This window comes from Rhinolophus ferrumequinum, chromosome 17 (genome assembly GCF_004115265.2).
Source record: "Rhinolophus ferrumequinum isolate MPI-CBG mRhiFer1 chromosome 17, mRhiFer1_v1.p, whole genome shotgun sequence".
Taxonomy (NCBI): Eukaryota; Metazoa; Chordata; class Mammalia; order Chiroptera; family Rhinolophidae; genus Rhinolophus; species Rhinolophus ferrumequinum.
The window spans coordinates 58,422,312-58,448,983 of NC_046300.1; the positions used below are offsets into that span (position 1 = coordinate 58,422,312).

At 42.9% G+C, this 26,672-nt stretch overlaps 1 protein-coding gene across 1 annotated transcript in view; it reads right to left on the reverse strand.

Annotated features, from left to right (window-relative positions):
* PRICKLE2 (prickle planar cell polarity protein 2) overlaps positions 1 to 25,008 on the reverse strand; it is a 332,204-nt gene extending 307,196 nt beyond the window's left edge. Inside the window, exons 1-2 of the mRNA XM_033132503.1 lie at positions 24,937 to 25,008; positions 24,077 to 24,162 (exon numbers count right to left, since the gene is read on the reverse strand). Coding sequence (XP_032988394.1) covers positions 24,077 to 24,162; positions 24,937 to 24,978 — 128 coding nt within the window. The 5' untranslated portion in view covers positions 24,979 to 25,008. The remainder of the gene's footprint in view (positions 1 to 24,076; positions 24,163 to 24,936) is intronic.
* Between the last annotated feature and the right edge of the window lie 1,664 nt (positions 25,009 to 26,672).

Sequence of the window (26,672 nt, forward strand, 5' to 3'; positions counted from 1 at the left end):
AGAGGGGCTTCCCACAATGCAGGCAATGTCGCTCCTACCATCACCTTTCTGGAATCCCAGGCAGCTTCTGACACTAGACTTACATTTGGGAATAACACCAATTCATCTTAGCTGATTTCCTCCGTGATAACTTCATGACTATTTATGGAAAGCTTCAAAGGCTAAGAAATGCTAAACAAACAAGGAGATAAGTTGCCGAAATGTTAAACATCGGCCCTGGCCAATCTCACAAGATTTTGCTAGGGGAATTCTAAGCCCATATAGATTATCACTGGAAACCAAATGTGGTGGTAATATCTTTAAAGAAAAGAAAAAAAATTTCATCCTAGGCCAGACTGAGGAAGCTTACAAATCAATACAAGATTATTTTTAAAATGTCAGCTATTGAGATGAGGTGGGGGTAAGGGGGGAGAAGAATGTGATTATAAAATGAGAAAAATAAAACTTAGGTCTCTTTTTCTTTAGAAACTGTCTTGACCTTTTCCATTCTAGCCTGGGAACTTTGGGAGTTTAAAAAAAAATCTAATTAAAATCACTGCTATTTCAGTTCAAGTATAAGTAAAAGTAATACGCTTTTAAATGGGGGATGAACACATATAATTTTTCAGAGATAATCTTTCATAATATTCTAAATTAGATGTCTTGGAGTGAGGTTTTCCTTTTCTTTTAAGTGGATGATGTTAAAAATGACTTTCTTAAATACCGTGTTTTTTTTTTTCCTTTTAATTTTAAGTAGCTAGGACAGGTATGAATATCAGGCCAAGAAAAAATTCAAATCTTTAAGAAACAAAATATGTAGGCTTCTTTTCACAGACTCTGTACCTACTATGGCAGAAAACAAAAATCAAAAGTGAACTAATTGTGCAGAGAAAGCGTCAATGGATAAAAACAGGTTTTTATTAGACAACATCATTAAAAAGCTTTCTCGGTGCAATTAGATGTTTTAGCTCCAAGGAGTAGACATTACCAGGTAACATCAAAGACATAAACTCAATAATGAGATTGAACCAATAGTTGTGAGCCTAGAGCTTAACAACAACCGGTGACATTTATTAAATACCTGTATCTGTCAGTGGTAATTAGTATTTATAAAGTGATTTAATTTAATATGTGTCAGGCACTTTTCTAAACTTATTAATGCATTATCTCATTTAATCCTTGAACAACTCCATAAACCCCATAGAATTCAGCTTAGTAAATCCCGTAACAATTTTCTGAGTGAATATCATGGTTTTCACGTACAGGCAAAGCGACAAAGATGAGCAAAGTTAAGGAACTTGTTCCAGTTTTTCAGACCAGATGGACCTGGATTTGGACTCTGGTTCTGACATTTACCAGAAGCATGTTTAAGCCAAGAGCTGAACTCTGAGACTCAGTCTTACTCTCTGTAAAATGGAGACCTACCTTGCCAGGCTGCTGAGAGAAGGGACAATGCATATTAAACACCTAGCACAGCAGCCGCCAAAAGTAGGGACCCAGAAACATTGGTTTCTGTCCCTTTCTTTTACATTTAGTTACTTGCATTTCTTTCTTTGCCTCATGGGGAAATCTTGGGCATATAACTGGTCAACTGTCCTCACCTGTTGCCAAACACAACTGAGGAAAAAAAAAAATCTATGAAACTTTCCTTGCTGTTAGGATGTGCACCAAAACCAATGACTGCAATATAACGAGGAAGTACCCAATGGGGCAATTATGCTTCCCAATATACTCTTCTGAACGTCTCCTAAAGCATGGCACACCTCATCATGGTGGGAACATCGAGTGTAGAAAGGCTAGGAATGCTGTTTCTTGATCTAGGTCTTAAGTGTTCAGTTTGGGGAAATTTTTCAAGTTGTACACGATTTGTACACTTTCATCTATACTTGTAAGTCTTCAATAAAAAGTTTGTAAAAAGAACTTCCATGCATGCACATCCCTTGGAAGAGGCTTCATTATAAACCTTCGGATACCCGTACTCCAATCCAAATTTCAGGTCCCAACCCCTTCATCTCAGCCCCGGCCCCACACCTCCTGCAACCTCTCGTTCCTTCAGCCTCCATCTTGCCTCTCTCTGCCACAGCTTTGCTCCTTCCACCATTCCTGTCAGCCCGCTTCTACTCCTTCCCTCTCTCATCCCTAATCCAACTTGCCCTGCCCTGGCCTCAGATCTGGATCCCCACGGACAGTCGGACGCCCCAGGTCCCGCTAGCCCCTCTCCTGTCCCCACCACCTCCCTTGCGATGAGGCACCTGGCTTGCTGTCCCCCCTTTCTCCCTGGCTCAGGAAGTTCTGCTCCCTGCTCTTGGAGTTCAGCCCTTTCTCTCTGAAATCCTGGTTCTTCCCATTTTTATACTTGTCTTTTCCCCACTCCTATTATCTACTAGTTTCCTTCCTAAATTAAATTCATTTTGATTTTTAAAAGCCAATTGTAAGAAAACCAGTAAGTCAACAATCACTAATTCTGATAGGCAGCTCTTACTTAGTGCTTATTATGTCACACACTGCTCTAAGCACTTTACAGATGTTAACTTACGTGTACTTACATATAGCAAGAGGGAAGGTACCTAGATATGGCACACGGTATGGAGGGAGCACATACATGGCTGGCTTTGGGAAGCTCGGTTCGAAGCAGTACTGCCTAGGAGAAACAGAGGGAGCTACCAGTCCTGGTCCCTTCCCAAGTGAACGGATCGTGACACGGAGCAGTTTCCTAAGCTGTTCTCCGTGGGGCCTGGAGAATTCCGGTTTCGCCCTCTTCCCCCTTCAAACACTGATCAGGGAGGGGGAGGGTTGGAGAGAAAGTGTTTCTCATGCAGTGAAGGGAAAAGGGAGGAAACTGAAAGGCATGCTGGTGAGTGTGCAATGCTTGTCAGTGAGCAGGAGGGACGGCAGAAACACCTCCGGAGATTCTCCTTTCGACACCATCCTAAGGGAATCCGAGAAGAAACGCTTCACAAACACTTCAGTGAGGGTACAAGTCCCTGAACAGCAAAATGCTTCTCTTTGTGAAAAACAATGTTTGATTTAAAAATAAAGACGAAACAGTGTCGTTAAGAAAAGCCATCAATTCTACTGTGTTCACAGACTTCTAAAGAGAGACAACAAAAATACCTGAGGCAGCACCTCCTCCCGTGTCTCCTCTCCCCTCCCTGCAGAACAAATATCAGCATTTTTCTTCTTCTCTTTCATCTGCCTTACACTGCTCGGGCATCTGGTGAAGCCCACAAACCCCTTCCCAAAGTAAAAGGAATAAATGAAATATATCAGACTATAAAGGAAACCAGTTACATGACAATAGTTATTAAAATATTCTTTAATTTGATGTAGCAATTTATGTCCTTCGTATATGTTAGTGTATATGATATATATTAGGTTGATGCAAAAGTAATTGCAGTTTTTGCAATTATTTTTAACCTTTTAAACCGCAATTAGTTTTGAACCAACCTACCATGTTTCCCCGATGGTAAGACCGGGTCTTATATTAAGGTTTGCTCCAAAAGATGCATTAGGGTTTATGTTCAGGGGATGTCCTCCTGAAAAATCATGCTAGGGCTTCTTTTCCGGTTAGGTCTTATTTTCGGGGGAACAGAGTGACAGTATGCTATATAGTATGTAAGTTATATATATATTATGCAGTCCTAAATATAAGCTGTATGTTATAAATGTAAGTTTTATATTTGTTATAATGTGCATAACTTAGCATATATGGCAAGAATAGATCTAGGAACATATATATAGACCTAACAGCAAGTCTGGTGACTACTGTCATTTCTAAGCTGCATAATTTCCAAGCAAACAATATTTCAAGATGACTTCCAGGACTTGTATGCGATAAAAAGACACCTGGGATTTTTATTGGTGACAAAGCCACAGGTATTGTTAAGGCAATTACTGTGGTTTGTCCCTTTCATAATGGAGGGAAATACTCAAGTTCAAATAGGGGTCGGGGAAACAAAGATGTGAAGTTTTTCCCATCCAAGTTCAGGGGTGCTCTGAATTTCATCCATGGGCTTCCAGTTAAGAACCACTAGAAGGATGTGATCTCAGGGCTGGCAGGGAGCAAGCCGCGTCAGAGGGGTTTTCTGCTCCACTGGGTCACTAATTATCACAAGTCAGCCTGCCCATCCTTTGCACACTAAACTCACTTTTCACAAAAAAGGCTCTTCCTCTTGGCTTCAGGGCCACAGAGAGCCCCCCCCAGCCTTTCTGCAACAGGAGCGGAGGCTCTGGCAGCTCTCCTTACCCTCTCTTCACTTCCTGCTTCCTTTTTAACAATCTTCCTTCCAAGTGACGTGTACCTACAGGCTGCTGCCCATAGCTCTGTCTTAATCCCTCCGTTTTCAATCAGAGGTGTCTAAGGCTGTATCGGAACAAAAAAGGAAGATTTGTGAAACTTTAAAAAAAAATAAGAGTGGCCCCATTCACAGAAAGGTTTAATTAAGAGAGGCTTAAGATAGCTGAGCTATTTGGAGAGAGTCGTGGGTCCAAAGACCACTGGCACAGAGTCCCTAGACTGAAGAACTTGACTCATTCAGCCTAGACCTGGGATCTGGGCCTGGTTTCCACTGCATCCTCCAGGAAGTCAAGATCCTTTGTGTATCCCCCACGCCCTCATGTACAAAATAACAATTCTTTAAAAGAAAAAAATTCAAGAACTTTCCATGTGCCGGACACTATGCCAAGTGCTTACCCTTCAGAACATCAATTTTTCCTCACAGGAAACATGTTCCAGAGGTACAGATAGCCTCATTTTACAGATGAGGAAACAGAGGCACAGAGAAGCTAAGTGGCATGCCCCCACTTACAGAGCTACTCAATGAGCACACTTCCAGTCCAGCCTGAGCCTTTAATCAACCCCCCATGTGGTGTCCCTGCTGCTGGGACTTCCCAGGAATACCAGGCACCGATTAATTCCCTCCCATTTCAATTTGATAAGATTATGTATGAGAAAGTGCTCTGCTGGCTGTCAGTGATTCTGTGTAACAGATTTCATTCTTTATGGATAGCAGTCTGGGGACCTCCTTGCCTTAATTTGCAACAACGACACGCCAATCCCACCCAATCTGTCCAGGCCTGCAGTGGCACTGCCCAGTTCTGAACAGCCTTAGCTCCGAGGCAATGTGCTACCCCTAAGGATGGAACGGATTCAATCCCTGAAAAACAAAACACCCACAAGCAAATTCAGAGGTCCACTCTGGGAACTGAGACTCCAGAATCAAACCTCCCCAGGCCTCTCTCCGGGATCACTTACTTTTTCTTCCCCACCTAATGCTGGTTGGAATATAGGTTCATTGTGTACCCCCAAGAACACCTCCACCCACCCTTCTTTCTTGGAAGACAAGCAAGTTTTGCTCATTTATTTCAAACACACGTCATTGTTGGTGTCCGTGTCAGGAATGCTCTGCTCCACCAGAGTAGCGTAGCTACTCTCCCGAAGTAGAGTACCATCTACGCTCCCGAAAGGTCTTCTGATGTCAGCCCCTTCCTGAAGTTGCCCTGAAGCCTAAGGCAAACATGGAGTGGATTCCCTTTAACTTCCTCGTGTCCTGATTTCATTTCACTAGACAGGGGATTTAGACTGGAAAGGACTGAAGAACTCGACTCATTCAGCCACTTATTCATTTCATCATCTATTTATTGAGCACCTATTATGTGCCAGCCACTCTGCTAGGCCCTGAGGAATACAATGATGAACCATAGATATGGGCCCTGCCCTTGTACAGCGTACAGTTTTGGGGCTAGAGGGATTATGGTCAGAGAGATGCTCTGAAAAGGTAACATTTAAACTGAGTGCTGGAGGAGGAGAGGAGAGACAGCCATTTCTGGGATACATGGCAGAGGACACTCCAGGAAGCCACCTGTAAAAGGACTAAGGGGACAAAACCAAGTGTGAGCAAGGATGAGAACAAGCAGAACCTTACCTGCTGATGGGAGTAGAAACTGACACAAACCTCTTTGGAAAACAACAAATCTTATCTAGTCAAGTCCCAGGTACACACCCCATGACCTGGCAAGGCCCTTCCTGGGTACACGCTCCAGAGAAGCTCTTGCACATGTACCCCAAAAGAACACCTGCAGAGGCAAACAAAATACTACTAGGGGACACATTGGTTGCAAAACTAGTAAGCAAAGCACGGCAGTGATAAACTCCTAATTCAGGAGAGTGGTCACCTCTGAGGGGGGAAGAGGGTAGAATCGGAAAGATAATAACAAGGTTTGTTTTCCTAAAGCCAAGTGGTAGGCTCACGGGTGTCCATTGCATCACTATTGTTTACGCCTTATACATATTTTATCAATATTTTTGTATCTGCTCAATATTTCATAAGAACTATTCTTTGCATCCTAGTGCTGTGTGGAAAATGGATTCAAGGGGTACAAAGGTGGAATTGGAGAGCTCTGTTAGGAAATAAGGGCAGCTATTGACGCTAGAAATAACAGGGGCTTGGAGGAAAACAGTGATATGGGGGAGATAAAGAGAGAAAAGAAATGTTTCCAGACACAGTTAACCTGTGATTTTCAAACTGGATTCAAGACTTAATTTAATGAAACCTTTCTGGAGGGCGTGATGGGAAGAATGAGGGAGAGGGGTTTTATTCCCTAATTTATTTAAACCCTTGATTGTTACGGAAGTGTACATCAGGAACCAAAGATGAGATGGGAAAAAAATGAGGGGCAGGACAGACCAGCACCAAAATCGTTAGCACCCAGCCTCTTCCCACCCAACCTTGTGGCAGAACATGGTCGCACATCCTGATACACCCGAACTCAGTAGCTTCTCAGTGACAGCAGGTCGGTCCCTACATATAATAAGAATGGTGTGTCTTAGTCTCATAGAGATTCGATCAGGATAAAATCATTTAATAGCTCCTGTCTTAGTATAAGGAGGTTAAATCCAATTTAGTGGTTTTATAAAAATTTGAGGTTGGTAAATCAAAGTAATGAACAGAGATGGCATTCCAGTTATGTATATTTTACCACAATAAAAAAATCAATGTTTTAAATAGCATTCCACAAAGTTTGTTGACATTAAATGCTCAGCCATTTGAAAGTAGTCTTCTATCCTGCTACACATTGATAGATCTATACATCTTTAGAAACAAACTTTTGTTTTCCATTTAGTAAAATGCATTTAATTATCATGCACATACCCTTTGATTTGGTGATTCTACTCCCAGGAATTTATCCTATAGATATTTTCACACATAAAAGCAACGACAAGCTACACATAAGAACGTCTGCTGAAGCACCACTTGCAACAACCAGAAATTTTAAACATCCTAAATGATCAGTGGAGAACTGGTAAAAATAAATTATAGTACAGCTAATAACAGAATATTAGATGGTCTTTTTTAAAGGGTATTCATGTTTACTGATATTAAAAGCTCTCCAAGATCTATTGTTAAGTGACAAAAGGGAAGTATCTATGGCCTGTCACCATTTACACGAAACATCAAACAAAACATGTACATATACACACATGCACACATATTCATACCGACATATGTATAAACATACATGCATACCTATATGTATGTGTATGTATCAAGAAAGGACATCCAACTAATTTAAAATATATAAATTTATATCATTTTTACTGTATTTCGAGGCATGTGAGGCCATAGTGGATACACAATAAATATTCTTGAATGACTAAATTCCCCTAAGCTTTTTATAAATCAATTTCACACTGTGTTCCTCTAGCTTATGAAAACTTAACCCCAAAATGCCACCCAATTTTTTCTCATGTATTATTATCAATTTAACATTCTTCTCAGATAATTTGAAAAAGCTGGTCAGGAATCACCATCAGAAAGGTTGTTCCAGCGTAAAGACTTTCACACAAAACTATCCTGGGATACAACCAACAGGGCGGACTTTTCAGCTAGGAAAGTTCTCGGATGGTGATTATTTAATCGAGAGGTTAAAAAGGCACATGCCGTTTTCTGTTCACACAAAGGCGATAAGGTTTCGCCCTTGCCGCACTCACATACAGTAGCAGTGTGGCATACTTCCTCACGTATGTAATGTGAACTCAATCCCTCTGCTTAGTCTGCTGGTAAAATGATAGGGGCTATCAAAGGGATTAATCGTATTCCTTCATTCTATACCCTTTAATCCTAAAATAAGCAGTTCTAAATGCATTCCGAAACAGCATATGCACTTTCTCCAAGGGTGAAATCAGTGCTACATGATGACATTCCTGAAATGTTCCAGGTTATTCCTTGATAAATAATGGTGCAGATTCACTGAGAGACTGAACAATGGGTGGGGGGGGGGGAACTCCCTCTTTAATATCTATTATAACCACATGTAATTCAATTTACTCTGATAACTTCATCAAAAGTCAAGGTTTCAGATGAACTCATCCCTGCCTCAGAACAGTATATTCTGGAACAGCACATGCGCCCGTAGCAAGTACTCCTAAAAATAAAGAACAATTTTGTATTTTCAACCACTGAGAACACAGTGGGTACATTACGGATAGAAATAACAGTTCTAGGACATCTGTTGAAATAGTCAAAATTAATTCTTGACCCTTGGGCCATTGCCAGTATAATAGAGCCTCTCTTACGCAACATAACCAACATCTGTAGTTAAGCTGGGATAAAACTCGGCGGTGGATGACTGAAAATCCCAAATAATAATGACCTAAACAAGATAGAAATTAATTTCCCTCTCATGTAAATACAGTCTGGAATTATGTAGTCCAAGGCGGTGTCTCTATGGTGACCAGGAACCCAGGCACTGCCTGTCTTGTTCTGCTTTTCTCAACACAGGGCTTCCACCTCATGGTCCAATTCAGCTGCCTGAGCTCCAAGTATCACATCCACATTCCAGTGGGCAGGAGGCAGAGAAACAAAGGTACATGCTTTCCCTTGGAAAGCACTTCCCAGAAATTGTACTTATTATTTTTACTTATATGTCTTCGCCTAGAATTTAATTAAATGGCAACCCCTAGGAGCAAGGAGGGCTGCTGAATAATGTCTTAATTCTCAAGCTATGTGCCAGACAATATTTTGAAGGTTATCTTTCTAAGGAATAAGTAGACAATAGACGTGGAGACAACCAGCAGTGTCTATCACATTAAGGAATCACAAAATAATGACACAGACATTTCTTAATTATTTTCTTGAAATACATAACCATACATTCACTTATAATGGGACAGGAGATTTGGCATATGGGTTTACAGATCACAGTACCTTATATTTCACACATAAAACACACCTATAACGCATCTTCTTCAATATCCAGTTTGGGTTTTTTTTTAGACCTGTGTCAGAACTTAAAGATGTCAAAAAAAAACTAGTTCCTTCTACAATTTCTGCCTTGTTCCCAATCTTTTACAATTGTTTTGCCCAGAACCTAATTCAATTAGTTTGCTTTTAGTATTCATCGTTGGGGTATTTTCGGCATTTAGCTTAGTTTTCATAAAAATAACAACTCTCTTTTCGCATTATATTTCATGGGTTTATGAAGGTAACTTATGTAATTATAGCAGGTATTACTGGCATAAACAGGTTTAGGAACAAACAAGTCCACTCTTGGTAAATATGCAACTCTACAAACCAACTAGAGGGATCAGAAGAGTGAGAGCATCCTAAAGAGGGACTTACATAGTGGATGTTTTACAGAGGAAATGGAGAGATTTGGGGTTTCTCCAGCAAGGGCATTGAGTGAAGCACTTCTGTTCCCTTAAATGTCTTCTTGCCAAAAACCTCCTCAGTTGGCTACGTCAGCAGAAAAGCCCTACTAACGCTATCACACTGTTGACGACAGAGCCCTTCCTGATTCTATCACCTCCCTCCCTCGATCTATAGATGAGAGAAACTGAGGTGCAGAGAAGTTTCAAAACGTCAGATGTGCACTATGCACTTCTCAAAGGCATTTGCTGCTTGCACCACTTCCCACAGCTTCTCACTGGGCAAGAATGTCCTTGACATTTGGGGCAGGACCACCTCCATGGTGAGGGCACAGTCTCCCAGACTGCAGAATGTTCAACCTCCCGGTCTCCAGCCCACTAAACGCCCATAGCAGCACTCCAAGTCATTGTGACAAGAAAACAAAACAGCAGCCATGAGTGACCAAATGCCCACATCCTGAGATGCAGAAGTGATTTTTTTGATGTTGTAGTTTTATAGTTGTTTTTCTGTCATCTTTTAAATCACACTATCACTGCTCTGGATTGTGTTTACACCCATGGACAATTCCAAATCCTAGGGAATCTTAAGAGGTCTTTTAATCTCCTTGATGAAGTGACTAAAGCTTAGCCCAAAACATAAAAGTATATACACTATTTTAATAATTCCTAGGAAAAGACATGCTATAGCTCACTGAATACAGATTTCACCATGCTACACAATTTTCTAACAGCTCTTTATATTGGACTCACAAATAAACAGAAACATTAGAAATGGTAACATCATTAAGAAAACAAATGATACTTTCTCATACATCTGCATGATGAGATCCTTTGCCCGATTTTCTAATAGTTGTTTGTATTTTCTTATTAGTTAGAGCTGTTTTCGTATTTTCAAAAGTAAGCCTCTGTATATCATACATGTTCCAAATAATTTTCTCAATTTTTCATCTGACAATTTTAATTAAGTTATTCATGTCAAAATAATCCATCTTCCTTTACGACTTCTGAGTTTCATATCATCCATTCATTTATTCAGTCATTCAACAAATTCTGGTGGGATTTTTGCTATGCACCAGCTATTTTTCTGAGTGTTGGGGAATTGAACACAAGAGACATGGACCAAAATATCCTCATGAAGTCTAAATTCTTGTGTAGGCTAAAGTAATTAATTCTAGGGCAGAAAAATCCAGGTGAGCCATTAAAAATAGGATGCCCGGTATTGATAAGTGCTCTGAAAAAACCTAAGAGAAAGGAAGGGAAAAAGGAGTGACTGGAGTACTTACTATGTTAAGATGGGCAGTGAACCCTGTTCTAAGAAAATGACATTGGAGAGGCCAGAAGGGAAGTCGGGGAACAAACCTTGTGGATATCTGGGGGAGCCAGTCCTAGGGGGGGTGGTCCCAGCAAAGGCAGATGGTATGATGTGGGGATATGCTGAATGAGTTTGGGGACCAGCAAGGTGGCCAGTGTGGCTAGAGGGCAGAGAGTGAGGGAGAGAAAAAGGAAAAACATTTGAATTTAGATATGTCCTTTACTTTCCAAATTTGTAAAAACATTCATCCACAATAAAATATTTTTATAGTTTTCGATTAACCTCTTGTTATTCCAAATGGAAAGCTGCTTGTCCTAGCACCATCCTGAATCCTTCCCCCACTGCGTTTACACGTTCCCTTTATCATGTACCACCAAGTCACAACGACTTCCATCTAGTTTGGGAAACGTTCTGTTCTATCCCCGGGACCTGTTCCTACTCCAGCTCCGCACTGTTTTCCTTTCTGAAGCCATACGATGGATTTTACTATCTGGTGGGGCTAGAACCTTGCATTACTCTCCAGTCGTCTTCACAGCTAGCAGACCTTGGCTGGGTCAGCTTTCCAGTTGATGAAAAAGTTTCAACTCCATGTTCCGTAAGTGAGAGGAAAGAGGAGGCGGACAAGACTGTACTACAGCTTAAGTGCAGGCTGGGATTCTCTTTCCAATGGAAACTCCTAGCCCTCCACATCAACACCAATCCTTTCTAAACCGCTTTGTGGGAAGAAAGCTTGTGGACTGCTCAAGTGGACGCCCAGTTCAATCCTGTTTATCTGGTCTCCCTGATGTCACTAGAAAGCTGGGCTATGGTGCTGACCAGTGGTTCTCAAACTCTGTTCCCTGGACCAGTACTAACAGCAGCACCTAATTTATCAGATGTAAGTTCTTAGCACCAACTGAGATCTAATGAACGGGAAACTCCAAGGGGAAGGGGAACAGCCCTACCGATGTTTAGAGTCTGTAAGATCCCTCCAGAGCCAGGAATATAGTGTTTAAGAGCCCAAACTACAGTCAGAGTCTTAAGCTCTCGACTTGGTTTCAATACTAACCAGCTGTGGGACCCTGGGGAAGTAACTTAAACTTGCCTCACCTCAGTTTCTTCAGGAAACCAATGTGAATAATGGCATCTATCTCAAAAAGGGCTTCCATAATTAAATAAGAGACTATAAGGAACATGCTTAGAATCTAACATCCCTGGCATATTGTAAATGTTCAATTAATGATAGCTAATATGATGATGATGATGACGACGATAATGAAAAAATCATAATTCGCTTTTCTTTTATTTCAGATAATTTATTCTGAAAAGCCTAGATCCATTCATACTGGATGTAACAGAAATCAGGGAATGGGAAGTACAATTAATGGCATACTTTTTCTGACTGTGTTTACACAGAAGTGGAGAGGGGTAGAGTGAATTAACTCTGACAGGATTTTGTGGAGATAGTTTGTATTTCTAGGATTATGAAGAATCTTCTTTTCTAAAGAAGCTTTTTTAATTTTTTGCCTTTAAAAATGAATCAATTATAAAACCTAGACATTAATTAAAAGGCTCCACGGCCAAAAGCTCTTCCCACAAATAACTGTCCACAGACTACCAGTTCATTTCCTATACATCCCCAACAAAGGCTAAAAGAAGATGGATGGACTTTATAGGGTGACCTGGGGGTTGACTGATTCAGACAGCTGAATTCATCAATATGGTAGCAAATCCCACCAACTAATGGCAGCTTGTACAATCCCCTCCTGTTGCAAGCATTTAACTGCCTAGAAAAGACAAGTAAAGCATATTCTCAACAAAGGTGCCCCCAAATCTAGACCCAACCCTTCGGTGCCACTGTGTAGTTTTACAAATTACACAGTTAGAAGCCCTAGTGGGGCTGCTTAAGAATATAAAACTGTCTATGCTTTATTACCATAATGATTAGAATGGGTTGAATAGTGGTGCCCCAAAAGAGACATCTACCTGGAATCTCTAAATGGGATCTATTCAGAAAAAGGGTCTCTTTGCAATTGTAATTCAGTTAAGGACTCTGAGATGAGATTACCCTGGATTAGGGAGGGCCCAAATCCAATGGTCAGTCCTTATAGATGAAGAGCAAGAAAAGGAACAGAGACACACTGGAAGAACACCACGTGATAACAGAGGCAGAGATGGGAGTGACACATCTACCAAGCAAGAATACCCAGGGGTACCAAAAGCCACCGGAAGCTGAGACAGAGGCATGGAATAAATTCTCCTCAGAGTCTCGAGAGGAAAGAAACCCTGCTGACACTTTGATTTTGGATTACTAGCCTTCAGAACTGTGAGAAAAGAAATTTCTGTTATTTGAAGCCACGCAGTGTGCACTAACTTGTTTCAATGTCTCTAGAAAACTAATACAACTACGTAAAACTCTAAGTAAAGAAACCAGACTAGATGGAACTCACACACTGATGCTAAGAATACTCCTCTTTGGGTGATGGAGTTATACTTTTTTTCCAAATCATTCGACTTTCAAAATAGAATTTTCCAAATTGTCTACACTGCACATTTATCATCCAACAATTTGATCAAAATTAATTTAAAATAAGAAGTAAACCTGCCTCAAAAGGCTGTTATCACCAGGATTTTGAAAATATAAAAGAGAAAAAAAATTATCTGAAATCCCTAGCAGTTGGAAACATCTATTAAATTGTTCCACCTCCCAGAACCCAGAAAAACATATTCATGTGTCTTTCCCGTGGCTTCACATATTCCAGACCTAAGATAGTGGAGGTATTCCCCAGTTATCTATTGTCTCCAAATTTTTGGCTTCATATAGATGAAAGGAGCCTGTCATAATTTCCAAACAACTCAATAAATCGTTGGAGAAGCTCCAAAGGCAGAGAGTCATCAAGGATGCAAATGACAGGAGCGCTCCTGGGTGCCTGATTGGGAACAAAAGACTTTGAGAAATTATATTATCAGAGTAATTTCATAGTGTGTTGAAGAAAGAAAACACCTGCATTCTTTTAATAAGTCCCCTGGAGGCCTAATTCCTCAGCACTTAAACTTGGAAGACCCGCGCTGGGTGTTACATGTACATATAATGAGCCCGTTTTTAAGACTTGTGAAAGCAGTTTCTGCATCACCAAGTAGTTTACCAAACATAAAATCAAATAACGCTCTCATTAAATGCTTTCCAACGGTTAAATATGCTTGCGTCTGTTTTGCAACATGGTGTCAGGTAAAGCCTTGGGGAGCACAAGCTAAAAAGCATGGGTCCAAAGACTGGATAATGACCATCTTGTTTATTTTTAGCTTGTAGACTTCAAGTTGGCTGCTGAAGGGATAAGCTGTAAACTCCTTTCCCTGACTGATCCCTTTTGTGGAGGTTTCCTCTAGGAAACATGCAAATGACATTTCTGAACACAACCCCCGCCCTTCACAAACTGTCCAGATTGCTCAATTTTAACACCAGAGCTGTAAACAAGCTGAATGGAGCCCGCTTTATGTATGCAGATCTGACTAGAAAATTGCCAGTCGTCTCCTACTGGAAATCACATCGTATTTGATTCAATTTCTCACCTTTCGGGCAACCCAATAAGCTCAACATCACACCCTCTGGTTTTATAGGAGTTTCACCTTTAAGACCCCAATCTCAAATAAACCAACTAGCTTAGGATTCTTCAGACATTTGGTTCATTGTAGACAACAGTCAGATCTCATCCCCAGGCCATTGAGAATATGACGCTGTTTTCCCCCAAGGTATAGTTTTATATTTAGACCAGGAGAGTCAAAATGCCAGAGCTAAACACTCTCTCTTGATTAAAAAACCTGTGATCTCGAGCCCTGAAGATCTGGTTGCAAATCTTGACTCTACTTATTATCTGTGTGACCTAGGGCACGTTACCTAATTGCCCTAAGCCTCGGTTTCCTCATATTTAAAAAGTCAAAGATAAAATACGTGCCTCAGAGAATGACATGGATGATGTCATGTTTTGAGGATGATATGCATTGATGCATGAAAGCCAAGCACACAGCAGGTCCTCAATAATGTCATCTCCTCCCAAATAGCATCTCCCAGACAGGGAATTTAGCTGCTTTGGTGACTTGCTCAGCACAGTGGTTCCTGCCAAGTGGCAGCTTTATTGTCATTCATATCATCCTTCCAGTCGCATATATTCACTCACTTGCTTCTTCAAATCAGTAGTTTCAAAATCAGACATCTACAGCAGCCAACCAGTAATGTAAACGAGTGAGGCAGGCCATATATAACCCGATAGGGAATGGTGGGGACTGTGGAAAATCTGAACTTTAGTGTTCTATCTAAAAAGAGGAAGGAATTTAAGCCCAGAGTTGCCACAAATTTTCATTATTCCAGAGAAAATTCCGAATGTGATTTTCTTTAAATACAAAATACCAAATGTTGGCAATTAATTAAAGTTTTAAATATCGTACATTGTTCAAAAAAATATGGATACAGGCCAGATCTTCTTTTAGGGGTTTCCAGAGTATGATCTTGGGTTCACATATTGTGTAAATATCTTTGTCTGTCACGACTTAGAAAAGAGAGCTGGGCGGGCACGGTGGCTCTGGCGGTTGGAGCTCTGTGCTCCTAACTCCGAAGGCTGCCAGTTCGATTCCCACATGGGCCAGTGGGCTCTCAACCACAAGGTTGCTGGTTCGATTCCTCCCGCGGCGGGCAGCGCCCCCTGCAACTAAGATTGAACACGGCACCTTGAGCTGAGCTGCCTCCCAGATGGCTCAGTTGGTTGGAGCACAGGCTCTCAACCACAAGGTTGCCAGTTCGATTCCTCGACTCCCGCAAGGGATGGTGGGCTGCGCCCCCTGCAACTAACAACAGCAACTGGACCAGGAGCTGAGCTGCGCCCTCCACAACTAAGATTGAAAGGACAACAACTTGACTTGGAAAAAAGTCCTGGAAGTACACACTGTTCCCCAATAAAGTCCTGTTCCCCTTCCCCAATAAAATCTTAAAAAAAAAAAAAAAAAAAGAAAGAAAGAAAGAAAAGAGAGCTTCTGCGTAAGGAATGGTGATCATGCAAATGAAAGTGTTTAGCATGGCACACCAAAAGTCACAAAACCTCATACTTATTAAGCAAGGTTGGGTAAAATACTGGGGTGTGAAAACAGATGAATACACATGACTTGTATTCATCTTTTATTATTGTTATATACTGTATTACAATTTTAATAGTTTTTTCCTTTCTTAGAATGTGTATTCATTTTGGGGCACCCTCTGTAGATTAACTATTGCCTTGATGATGTGTAGCTTTCATCTTGGACACGAATATTCATGGTCCACTGGGAAGGCCCAAGGCACAAAAAAGGTCCCTTTTTATATACGGACCCCAGGGGAAGAGTTTAAATGCTGTCTTCTTGTTAGAGTTTGCAAATTGTTTTTACAAATATCATATGCACACTTCACTTAATCAAAGAGATTGTGAGGGTACAGGGTCCAATTCTAAGTTCCATTTCATCTCAAGTGTATATGGCCCCAGTGAGCGTGTGATGGGCTGTATGAATCTGCTATTCCATCAGGAAGTCTCATCCCGTTAGAATCCAAACACCCACATAAGGAACCCACTATCTCTTCTGAGCTAAGTCCCTAAGAAAAGAATCATCATTTAACATATCAAGGGTTACAGCTCATGGTGGGGAAGTGACTTCTCTGTCACAGAACCCACAATTTCCAGGGCCGTGAACCAGGTCTTCTTACTCTTTATCCAATCTTGTTTCCATTAAACTTTCTTGCAACCACAAACATACATAAAGCCCATGCTATACACCATGCACAAAGAGATACATTTCATGCATTTTCCCATTTAATCCTCATAAAATAAGCTCATAATAAGTAACAGTATTTCCATTTTCAGATTAGAAAACCAAGAAAAGTTCAGAAAGATGAAGACACTTTCCCAAAAATACTCAGTAAAAACCAAGACTACAATCCCAGCAAAATGTCTTCAAAGCCTGTCCCTTTAACCACTCCGCTGTAATACTCCCACATAAGCCCTTACAAGCTTCCAGAAGTTTTTATGACATTGCCTGGAAATACACATTTCTCCCCAGAGATCACCCCCCATGGCTCTCCCATACGCAAGGCAGGTAGAATCCTTTTGATCTCAAAATGCTCAGTGATCTGGGCATCATTCCCTGTAGGAAATGCTCCCTCGGTCCACAGGGAATTCCTTCTGGGTACTCATTTATCACAGTTAAAGGATAACCTTCCAGCTTATTAAACCAGAGGCCACAAAATAACAAATTGATTAGCTTCCCCCTCATCCCACCAACCTTAAGCAACAGAAACATAAGGTTGAATGACAACCTTTCAACAGAATGTGGGTGTCACTTTCAGAATTAAAGACAAATAAATGTATTTTGAAAGCAAGATGACTGACATCAATGCTCTGTGTTTCCTTACTATTCATCAGGTACAAATTGCTATGCAGGGTGATTAAACAAGGATTAATTACAAGGTTGCCAAACAAGCTGAGATGTTTCAAAGTTTCAGCCCAAAGAACACACCGATATACTCAAATTTTTTAAAGAATAGGAGTGGATGTTGGCACCACGTTGTCGGGGGACAATTTCACAAGAGCTTCACATTGGCAGGCTGTAGAATGAGAGAAACTATTGTCGTATAGTATATAAGGAACAATGGGAAACCACCAAAGTGGCCATGAGTAATTTTAATTCAGTGATAATCCATACACGGGATTCAAAAAGCTAGTAAGTGTATTAGACCTTTTTGCCTGAAATGTAAAAACATTCAAAATGTATTTCTAAGTAAGCTACAAAAGACCATATGCAGAGTATATATTTTCTGTAAAAATCTTGTTAATAAACCATAATTTGCAGGACATAAATAACATATATCTTTAGCTGTTTCTGTACACTAGACAGTACATACCGTGTTTCCCCGAAAATAAGACGGAGCCAGACCATCAGCTCTAATGCGTCTTTTGGAGCAAAAATTAACATAAGACCTGGTCTTAGTTTACTATAAGACCAGGTCTTATATTAATAGTAAAATTATATATTAAATAGTAAAATTATATTATAGTAAAATAAGACCAGGTCTTATATAATACTGGGTATAATACAATACTGAGTCTTACATTAATTTTTGCTCCAAAAGACACATTAGAGCTTACTGACCAGCTAGGTCTTATTTTCAGGGAAACACGATAGTTTCAGTTCTGTAGACTATGAGGGCTGGCTTAAGGACTCAATTCTGCTACAGCGAAAGTGGCCACAGATGACACTAAATGAATGTGTATGGCTGTGTTCCATTAAAACTTTATTTATGGACTTAAAATTTTAATTTCATATCATTTTTATGTGCCACAAAATGTTATTCTTCTTTTGATTTTTTTTCCCAACCATTTGAAAACTATTATTGGCTAGTAAGCTGTACAAAAACAGGTAGTAGGCCGATTTTGTCCTACAGGCTATAATTTGCTGACCTTTGCTCTCAAAGGTATAATTAAGGGTTTTCTTCTCTGCGCTGTGTATGTTTTGTGCGTGTATGTGTGTGACTTTTAAATCTTTTGTAACAGCCATGTCTTATTTCAAATCAGAGACGATACAGATATATTGGAATGAACTAATATATTTCCTCCAGGGAAAAACCTGATTAAGGTGTTTCAGCTTCTATCAAATGCAAGTGACATAAAGTGAGCCACGCAGCAACCTTCTGAGCTGCAAAAGTATCTTGGCCTACCTTGGTACTTTGCCTACCAAGTCTTAAGCGCATGTTCGCGTACACACAGGCACCACTTTCCCCCCCTTTTCTTGGCACATCAGATGACTGAGACAGAGTGTTTTTCCTCCCCAAGTAAAATAATCGGTGGGAACGCATTTCGTAGCCAAATTACAATCCACTAAAGGAAACCAGGCCGGCATCTCCCCCACATTACTGCCTCGGTCATCAATCAACACAATTGCCAGGGCAACTAAGGAAAGATGCTTTTCAAGGCGCGCAGTCTTGGCTGACCCAGGAGCGCTACTGCTGGAGCAACAGCACCAAAGCATCCTGCCTGGAAAGGCAGCCCTTGTGGGGAGACAGACCGCTTTGCATAATTAAAACGACCTCACAAAGCTACCACTGCTCTGGGCTTTCCATGTCAGCTGCTCATGAAAGTACAACTCCAGGAGGCTTGCTCTGAAAGCCCGCCTTTTAATGCTAGAGTCGAATCTACATTTATCAGCAAAACTGAACCATTAAAGGGATTACAAGGAGCTTAGAATCCACTGGCGGTTCATTGATCTGGTCTTGCAAGCCTCATCTCCCCATGCCCTTTAGAAATGGCTTTGGTCTGTTCCCCGGTTCTATGGTTGCCTTTGATTTGAGCACCATTCTCATCCAAGTGGGAGTGGTTGTTTCCTCTAGCCTTGATTCCAAAAGGTTCTCAGATTCCTTTCTTCTAAAAGGAAGAGAAGCTATTTGCATATTCCCCTAGATAGAGATAGAGGCCAGGGGTTGGCCAATATTTTCCTTAAAGGGTCAGGTAGTAAATGTTTTTGGCTTTGGTGGCCATATAATCTGTTGTGACAAGTCAACTCTATGACAATATGTTAACAAACAGGCATGACTTTGTTCGGATAACACTTCATTTATAAGCCCTGAAACGTGAATTTCATATAATTTTCATATGTCATGAAATACTCTCTTGATTTATTTCCACCCTTTAAAAATGTAAAAACCATTCTTAGCTTGTGAACCAATCACACAAAGCAGAAGGGTCGCATTCGCCAACCCTTGATCTAGACGGTTGTTATTCAAAGTGTGGGCCTGGACAACAGCAGCAGCAGCACCTGGGAGCTTGTCAGAAATGCAGAATCTTAGGCCCCAATCAAGCTTGTTGAATCAGTATCTGCATTTAAACAAGATCCCCTGGCGATTCATACACAAGCCAAGTCTGAGAAGTCCTGATCCAGAACCCAGAATTTTGAATACCATTGACTCGCTGGCTGTAGAACATGAGGCAAGTCGTTTAACCCTCTGAAACTCAGTTTCATTGTCCATTAAAATGGATATAAATAATTGCGACCATGTCCGAGGACTGTTGTAAGTGAAAGATAGGAAGGATGTAAAACACTTGCTGGGCATTGTCAATGCTTTAAAAATGGTAGCTAATATGACAGAAGCTTACTATTTTTTAACTCATATTTAGATAGATGAGAATGCCCACTCAGGATTTGCAAGCTCCAATCACTTCCGGGACCCGACAGACAACCTAAATATTTGAAGAAGTCCTAGAATGCAACTGGAAGGAATGTGGGAGACTATGGTGAGCCGAGGTCACACCCTTCCTTCTAAACCGAGAGTGCTGTGTCCTGCCAGTTACTGACATGAGGCCAGGAGGCCCCATGTTACAACATATCTGGATTTTTCCAAGAGAGCTGCAAACCTGGGTTTTAAGGTTAGAAAAAGCCCCTTTACTTACCATACTGTGCAGACCCAATAAAACCCATCTGCAAGCTGGATTTGACCCAAGGCCTTCTAGTTTGTGACCTTTGTCTAACAGACAATTTACAAGAGATGGTGAGTCACAAGGAAACCCGCCTGGGTTTTAAAGGCAAACCCCAGCAGCTCTGAACCTCAGTTTCCTCATCAGGAAAATGATCTCATCTGCTTCATAAGGTTTGGTGAGGATTAAAAAGAAATGTATGCAAAACAGGGAGGCACAGCTCTGGACAGAATAAGCACTCACTGTTATTATTGCTGATGCTGTTTGGGTATTATTATTACTGTTTTTATTTATCAGTGCCTAGGCATTCAAAGGGCACTGTAAAAATGGCCATTTTTCTCTCCCTGCTCAATCTGGTAGCAAACAAGCAAGCCCAATTAACCCCCACTCAGAATGCCATCTCATAGCACAGCACACTAAGTGCTCGGTTATTAATGATTCTGTTCTGGCTGCCGTCCATGAAGATGCCTTAATTTTCCTCTTAATGAAAATTCCCTGCACGGTCCCGCCACTGCAGCGTTTGTCCTAGGCTGTCCTGCGGAGCTGCTACTAGGGGCTAGGTTACCTGAAGGGAGCAGCACCCACCTTTGCTCCTCAGTTTCCCTACATAAGGTGGTGGAGATCACTTTGGCTGACAATTGTGAGCCCTCTGTTCTTCAAGACACATAAATCCTTGTGGTTCTTTTTTAGAAATCCTACAAAAACTCCCCACATTTGCCACCTAAAGGTGTGGATGACAATAAAAATGGGGAGAGTGTATGATAACTCAGGAAAATCCCCATAAAGTGTACCAGACTCCCTGCTGGCATCTTTCCTCACACAGAGGAAGCCCCAAAGTGCGGAGAGCAATTGTACACACGCGGACACTGCGCTTGGTGTTTCCGGTCAGCACTTCTCAGTCTTCAACGTGCTCACAGGTCAGCTGGGGATCTCGTTAAAGCTGGGGCTCACTCAGGAAGCCAGCTTCCAGGAGATGGAGACGCTGCTGGTTCCTCCCCAGGTCTGAATCAACAGGACCCGCCTGCCGCGCTGCCTGTAGGTCTCTGCTCAAATGTCACTTCCTCAGAGTCCTTTCCTGACCTTCTCTAAAATATAATCATTTGTTGAATGAGGGCAGGAATCTTGTCTGTTTTATTCTTTGTTGTATCCCCAGCACCAGCAGGGTGCCTGGTACAAAGCAGGCACTCACATATTTGTTCAGTAGAGAGATCCCAGTTTGACAGCTGAGAAAAACGGAACTCAGGGAGCCTAAGTCATTTGCCCAAGCTCACACAGCTTGTCAAAACCAGAGCAAGACACCAGTCCAGCTCTGTCTGGACTTCAAAGCCCCAGCCCTCTCCTCCACACCAGAGGGGGAAGCACAGTTTGTTTACAGCACACTTCCTCCCTGCAACTTGAATGCCTCTGTGCTGGAGGCAGTAACACCATTCTGTTCTGCTCTGAGGAGATGCCTGCTGTGTAGACAGTGCACTGCAGGACCAGTGTGGAAGCAGAGAGGCTAGTTGAGAGGCCAACGAGTGGTGATATTTCAAGTGCATTGGTACTCTGGGGTAAGGGAAATTCACTGTCCGTGGGTCAGACAGAAGGCAGTCTGTCAGCCTGTCAGGCCAGCTTTTTCCTCCTGTCCAGGCACAACTGTCTCTCCAGTCAGAGGGGTGGAAAGTGAGCATACTGTATATTTCAAACTGCCCAAAAGAAATTGCGCTGTAACCCACAAGTGATTGTGCCTCTTCTCCAAAAGGTCACCTGAAAGTATACCCAAGGGGGGTAAGGAGGGAGCAAAAGCAAGGCGCTGCTTCCTTTCCAGCAATGGGTGGAAACACCATAAAAACCCCATTCATGAGTCAAAGGAAAGCCTTTCTGCTGCTAGTGAGGAAACTGCCTCGGCATGAAAACCTATCTCAGCCTAATGAAAGGGTCTCTTTCCAAGAGAAAGCTCCATAATGGGCTGAAAATAAAACACTTGTTTCCCTACCACAAAGTCAGCTGGGTTAAAATGGCTTAAGGGTCTCCAAGAAGCAAGTGGTCATGAAAGTCTAAAGTGACCTGGACATCCAGCAGCCTCAGACAGGCTAGGTATGTTTCTTTCTGAGCAGCGGTTGAGAGGAAGCTAAAAGTAATGAACAAAAGTAGCTAATATTTACTGGGTGCCTGGTACTGGGCAAACAATGCGTTTTCAAATATCTCATTTAATCCTTACAATCACACCATTAGGTAAGTTACTATTCCCATTTAATGGTTAGGGAAACTGAGACCTAGAGAGAGTAAATAACTGACTTGAGGTCAGAGGCCACACAGACTGATGTGGGGTGGGGGTGTCAGGTACACCCCCAAACTGTACAACTACTCCACGGGCCTCCAGTCAGAAGTTAACACAAATGCTCCAGAATAGGAGAGAAGCTGAAAATCACTCTCCTGTTCACTCTGCTTTTCCCACCATTCCAGCACAAGATGGATCAAAAAAGACTAGATCTGTAGTTCCATATCCTGGATTTGGTTGACAAAATAAGGCTTCTAAATCTATTCCCATGTATCACCCACATTCACATCTGGGACACACAAGGGGTATAACATTGGCACAACTGATGGAAGCCTATGTCTGTCCATTACATATTTATAAGGTCAGCTGGCCCTGCCTCTGACACAGAAGTTATTAAATGCTCGGGAGCCAGAGGGCTGCGCTCAGTGCCCTGAAACAAAGGCAAAGAGGCTGCCAGACCCATCTGAGGCAGGAACAAAAGCATTTAATTTCTGAAGGAGCCAGTTGGGAGTTTCCTTATAACTGGGTGCCCAGCACACATTACCAATTGGGAGAAAGTAGAGAAGCATGCACAAAGGGAGGAAAAAAGATCAAAGGCTTTTCTCCCTAGAATCCAGAAACAGCCCTCTTCAAAGAGGCACAGGAGTGGTGGAGAAAGGAAAAAGGATGCAATAATCAAAGAGAGAACATGTTATGATGTTGGAGAATTTTCTCCTATCACTGGTTTTTGCTTTTCATGAAGTTGCTAAGAAGGATCCACCTCTTTACATCATCCAACTGAGAGCCGACAAGCCTGTGCCCCAACTTTTTCCAACCAGAGCCCCAGCAGCCAGATACATTGGGAGGGCACCGAGATCCCTTGTCTCCCAAACATAATCATTCCAATCCATGCTGGGGCTGCCTGGAAGTCAACATTCACAGCACATTAATAAGAAACATCTGGCCACCGAAGAGGGTTGACACAGCGCAGGCGGGCAGTGGTGGATTTGTGGTTGGGACCCAGAGTTACAGGGGCTGAATTAAAAACACAATTGGAAAACACCAGCCAGGCCAGGGAATCCTACAAGTGCTGCACTGTGGCACTTGGAAATTCCATGCCCAAGTTGAATTGTGTGAGGTTGAGTGACTTAGATACACAGAGTGTGGGTACAAGGGACCCAAAACTCTTACATCAGGGAAATGCTCTCCTGCATCCCCCAGTGTCTGGCCACCACGTCCACCTTCAATATTTGCAGCAGATGTAGTCTCACTCTTAAAGGAACAGCCTTTGCATTCTTTCATGCGGCTTACAAGTAAGATTGACGAAAGGAGAAAAACATGCGTGTGTGCACATATTTCTTTTCACGTACATATACGTATATTGCCCATATTGCCCGCCTGACCTGTTGTCTTTAGAAATCAGATTTAAGGCGTCCTACCTCCATTTATGCAAGGCAAACCCAGGGCACTGGTCACCACAGGCGTTACATGGCTGGCCTCTCTCTATCCGCCCCAGTCCAGTCAACTTCAAAACAAAAAGACAACACAACATGTTTCCACCACAGAGGCTCCTTCCAAAGCCCCACTTGTGAGCCGGGCAGGACGCCCTGCTCTTTCCACCCCTCCTCATCTGATCTGACTCCCATGTTCCTCTCTGAGGGGGGATATGGGGTAGGACACTGCTGGTGGCCCGGGGTGGTCTCCTGCCAGGGGAAGGGTGTGCGGACCCAGGCAGGCTGCCTCTGGCGTAGGCCACCAAGCCACCAAAAAATGGCCATGGCTGGGGCTTTGTCTCCCCGAGACACCTTGGTCACCGGGTTTCCAAGAAACAAAAGCAAGACCTTTCTGTTCCCGGAGAAGCGACCGTGGCACGCTCGCCTTGGACCAGGCTGGTCCTCCTGAGAACCGGGCAGCCCTAGGCACCCCAAAAGACAAACCCAAGTCAAGTCCGCGGCTAAAGATCCAAAAAGCTGGACGCTGGCGCTTTAGTGGTGGGATTATGATCTGTCTTAAAGGAAGAGGCGAGGGAGGGGGCTTTCCGGGACGCCCCCAAACTGTGACATTGCGGGCCACAGTTTCTGGTCTCCCTCTCGCCGGGTCTGGGAATCCGGACTTAACCCCTTCTGTGCCTTGGATCCCTCTCGTTCCGGCCAAGCCTCCGCCCGCCCGCCCGCCCGCGGGGCCGGCTTACCTGGGGCCACAGGTGCGCGGCCGCCGGGCACAGGGAGACCGGGCAGGGGCGCCCGCGGCGGCCCAGGGGCACCCGGAGATCTGTCCCGCTCTGGTGGGGGACACTCACCGAGCGGCTGGAGAGTCTTTTCCGGGAGCTCCGGCTGAACATGGCCGGGCGCCGCCTGCACTCAGCGTGTTCCGTCGGTCTGTCCGCACCGCGGATGGGAGGGCGGGTCACCTGGGCGGGCAGCCTCGGCGGCCGGTGGCCGGGGAGTCTCCGCCTCGCAGCCTCGGGCTCGCTGTGCAGCGCACGCCTTCCCCTCCTCCCTTCCCTGTGCCTCTCGCTCTCCCGCCCGCAGGTCCCTCCCTCTCTCCCGGCATCCCCCCGCCCTCCGCGGCTTCGCCCCGCGGTCCACTGGCCCTTCCCATCCCTCCCCCGCACCCTGGCTGTGCCTACTTTTTCCCTTTCCCTGCTTCCCCGCGGACCCACTGGGGCCAATTCCCGTGCAGCACCTGGCCTGCCCCGCCCCCAAAGGCTCTTCCCTCACCTGTCTCAGAAGTTAGGGGCAGGAAGCACTTCAAGGCCCCCTGCTGCTAGTAGCTGGGATGGGGGTGGGGGCGCAGGTGGAGGTGGAGGGATGGGGGTCAAGGTGTTTTTAAAGTATAATTCACATACAGTAAAACCTACGCTTTTTAGTGTACAATTCTGCCAGTTTTGACAAATTCATACAGACCTTTAATTACTACCACCACAATCAAGATACAGAAGTCCCATCACCCCCCAAAAGAGACTATTTTAAAAGTTTGTACCATGCATGGATTCTATTTAATATTCACTAAGTATTGGCAGAGGAGGAAGCGAAGGAGGAGGAAATATGCCCCTAACTGTACAGTGCCTGGAATATAGTACGTGCTCATTAAGTAGCCGTTGAATCACTGAATGCACGCTTTGAAGCCCCAGTGCCCACGTGCCCATTCTTTTCCCACTATCACTAGCTGGTGGTCTTCCTAAATTAACTGACCTCTTTGGTCAAGTAATTCTGTCTCTTTATCAACAAAAATTATTGATGTAACAAATATTAATTCTGTCTTATCAATAAAAATATATATAACAAAAGATATCTCACAGCATTGTTGAGAAAGATGAGTTGGGACATGTGTAATTGTCATACATGTTATAACAGGCACAAAGGAGGGCCTCATTAAAGATTACCTGTCAAAAAAAAAAAAATGTTGCAAGTCTGAGAGGTACTGGCCATGGTATCCACTCGTCACTGATGTTTCAGCTCAACTATCACCTCCCGTGAGGGAACTTTCCCGACCCTCAATTGTAACATCTCTCACACAGACTCTCTCACATCACATGTAGATACATAGAAATGATATTGTTTACCTGCTTATTCGCCCTCACCCTAAGTTGTCTTGTACACCTCAGTTCCTCTAGAGCATATAATGGTATCAGCACATAGTAGGTACTCCATAAATATTTGTCAAAGGAAGACATTCTTGTCATTGTAGAAAAGATCTTCTCCCAGCTTAGCATTTTTCCAGATGAGGCATTGAACTTGAGTGAAGAAAAGCTGCCCGCCTGGGGTAACAACAAATGAGTGGCAAGGCCAGTCTCATTAGTTACATCCCAGATTCCAAAGAATAGAGGGATACAGCTCAGACACCTCCTGTGTTCGGCGTTAGCTAATGATCTTCAATACCCAGAAAGTTAGGCTTGGTTTGAGTTCCAGTACAGAACTCAGACCTGTAAGGCCAGTGAGGTCTTCACTTCGGGAGCAAAATATACAGAGGCACCAACAAAACTCAGTAATCAAGACAAACAGTATTTTTATGCAGTATTTCAAAGAATCAAAA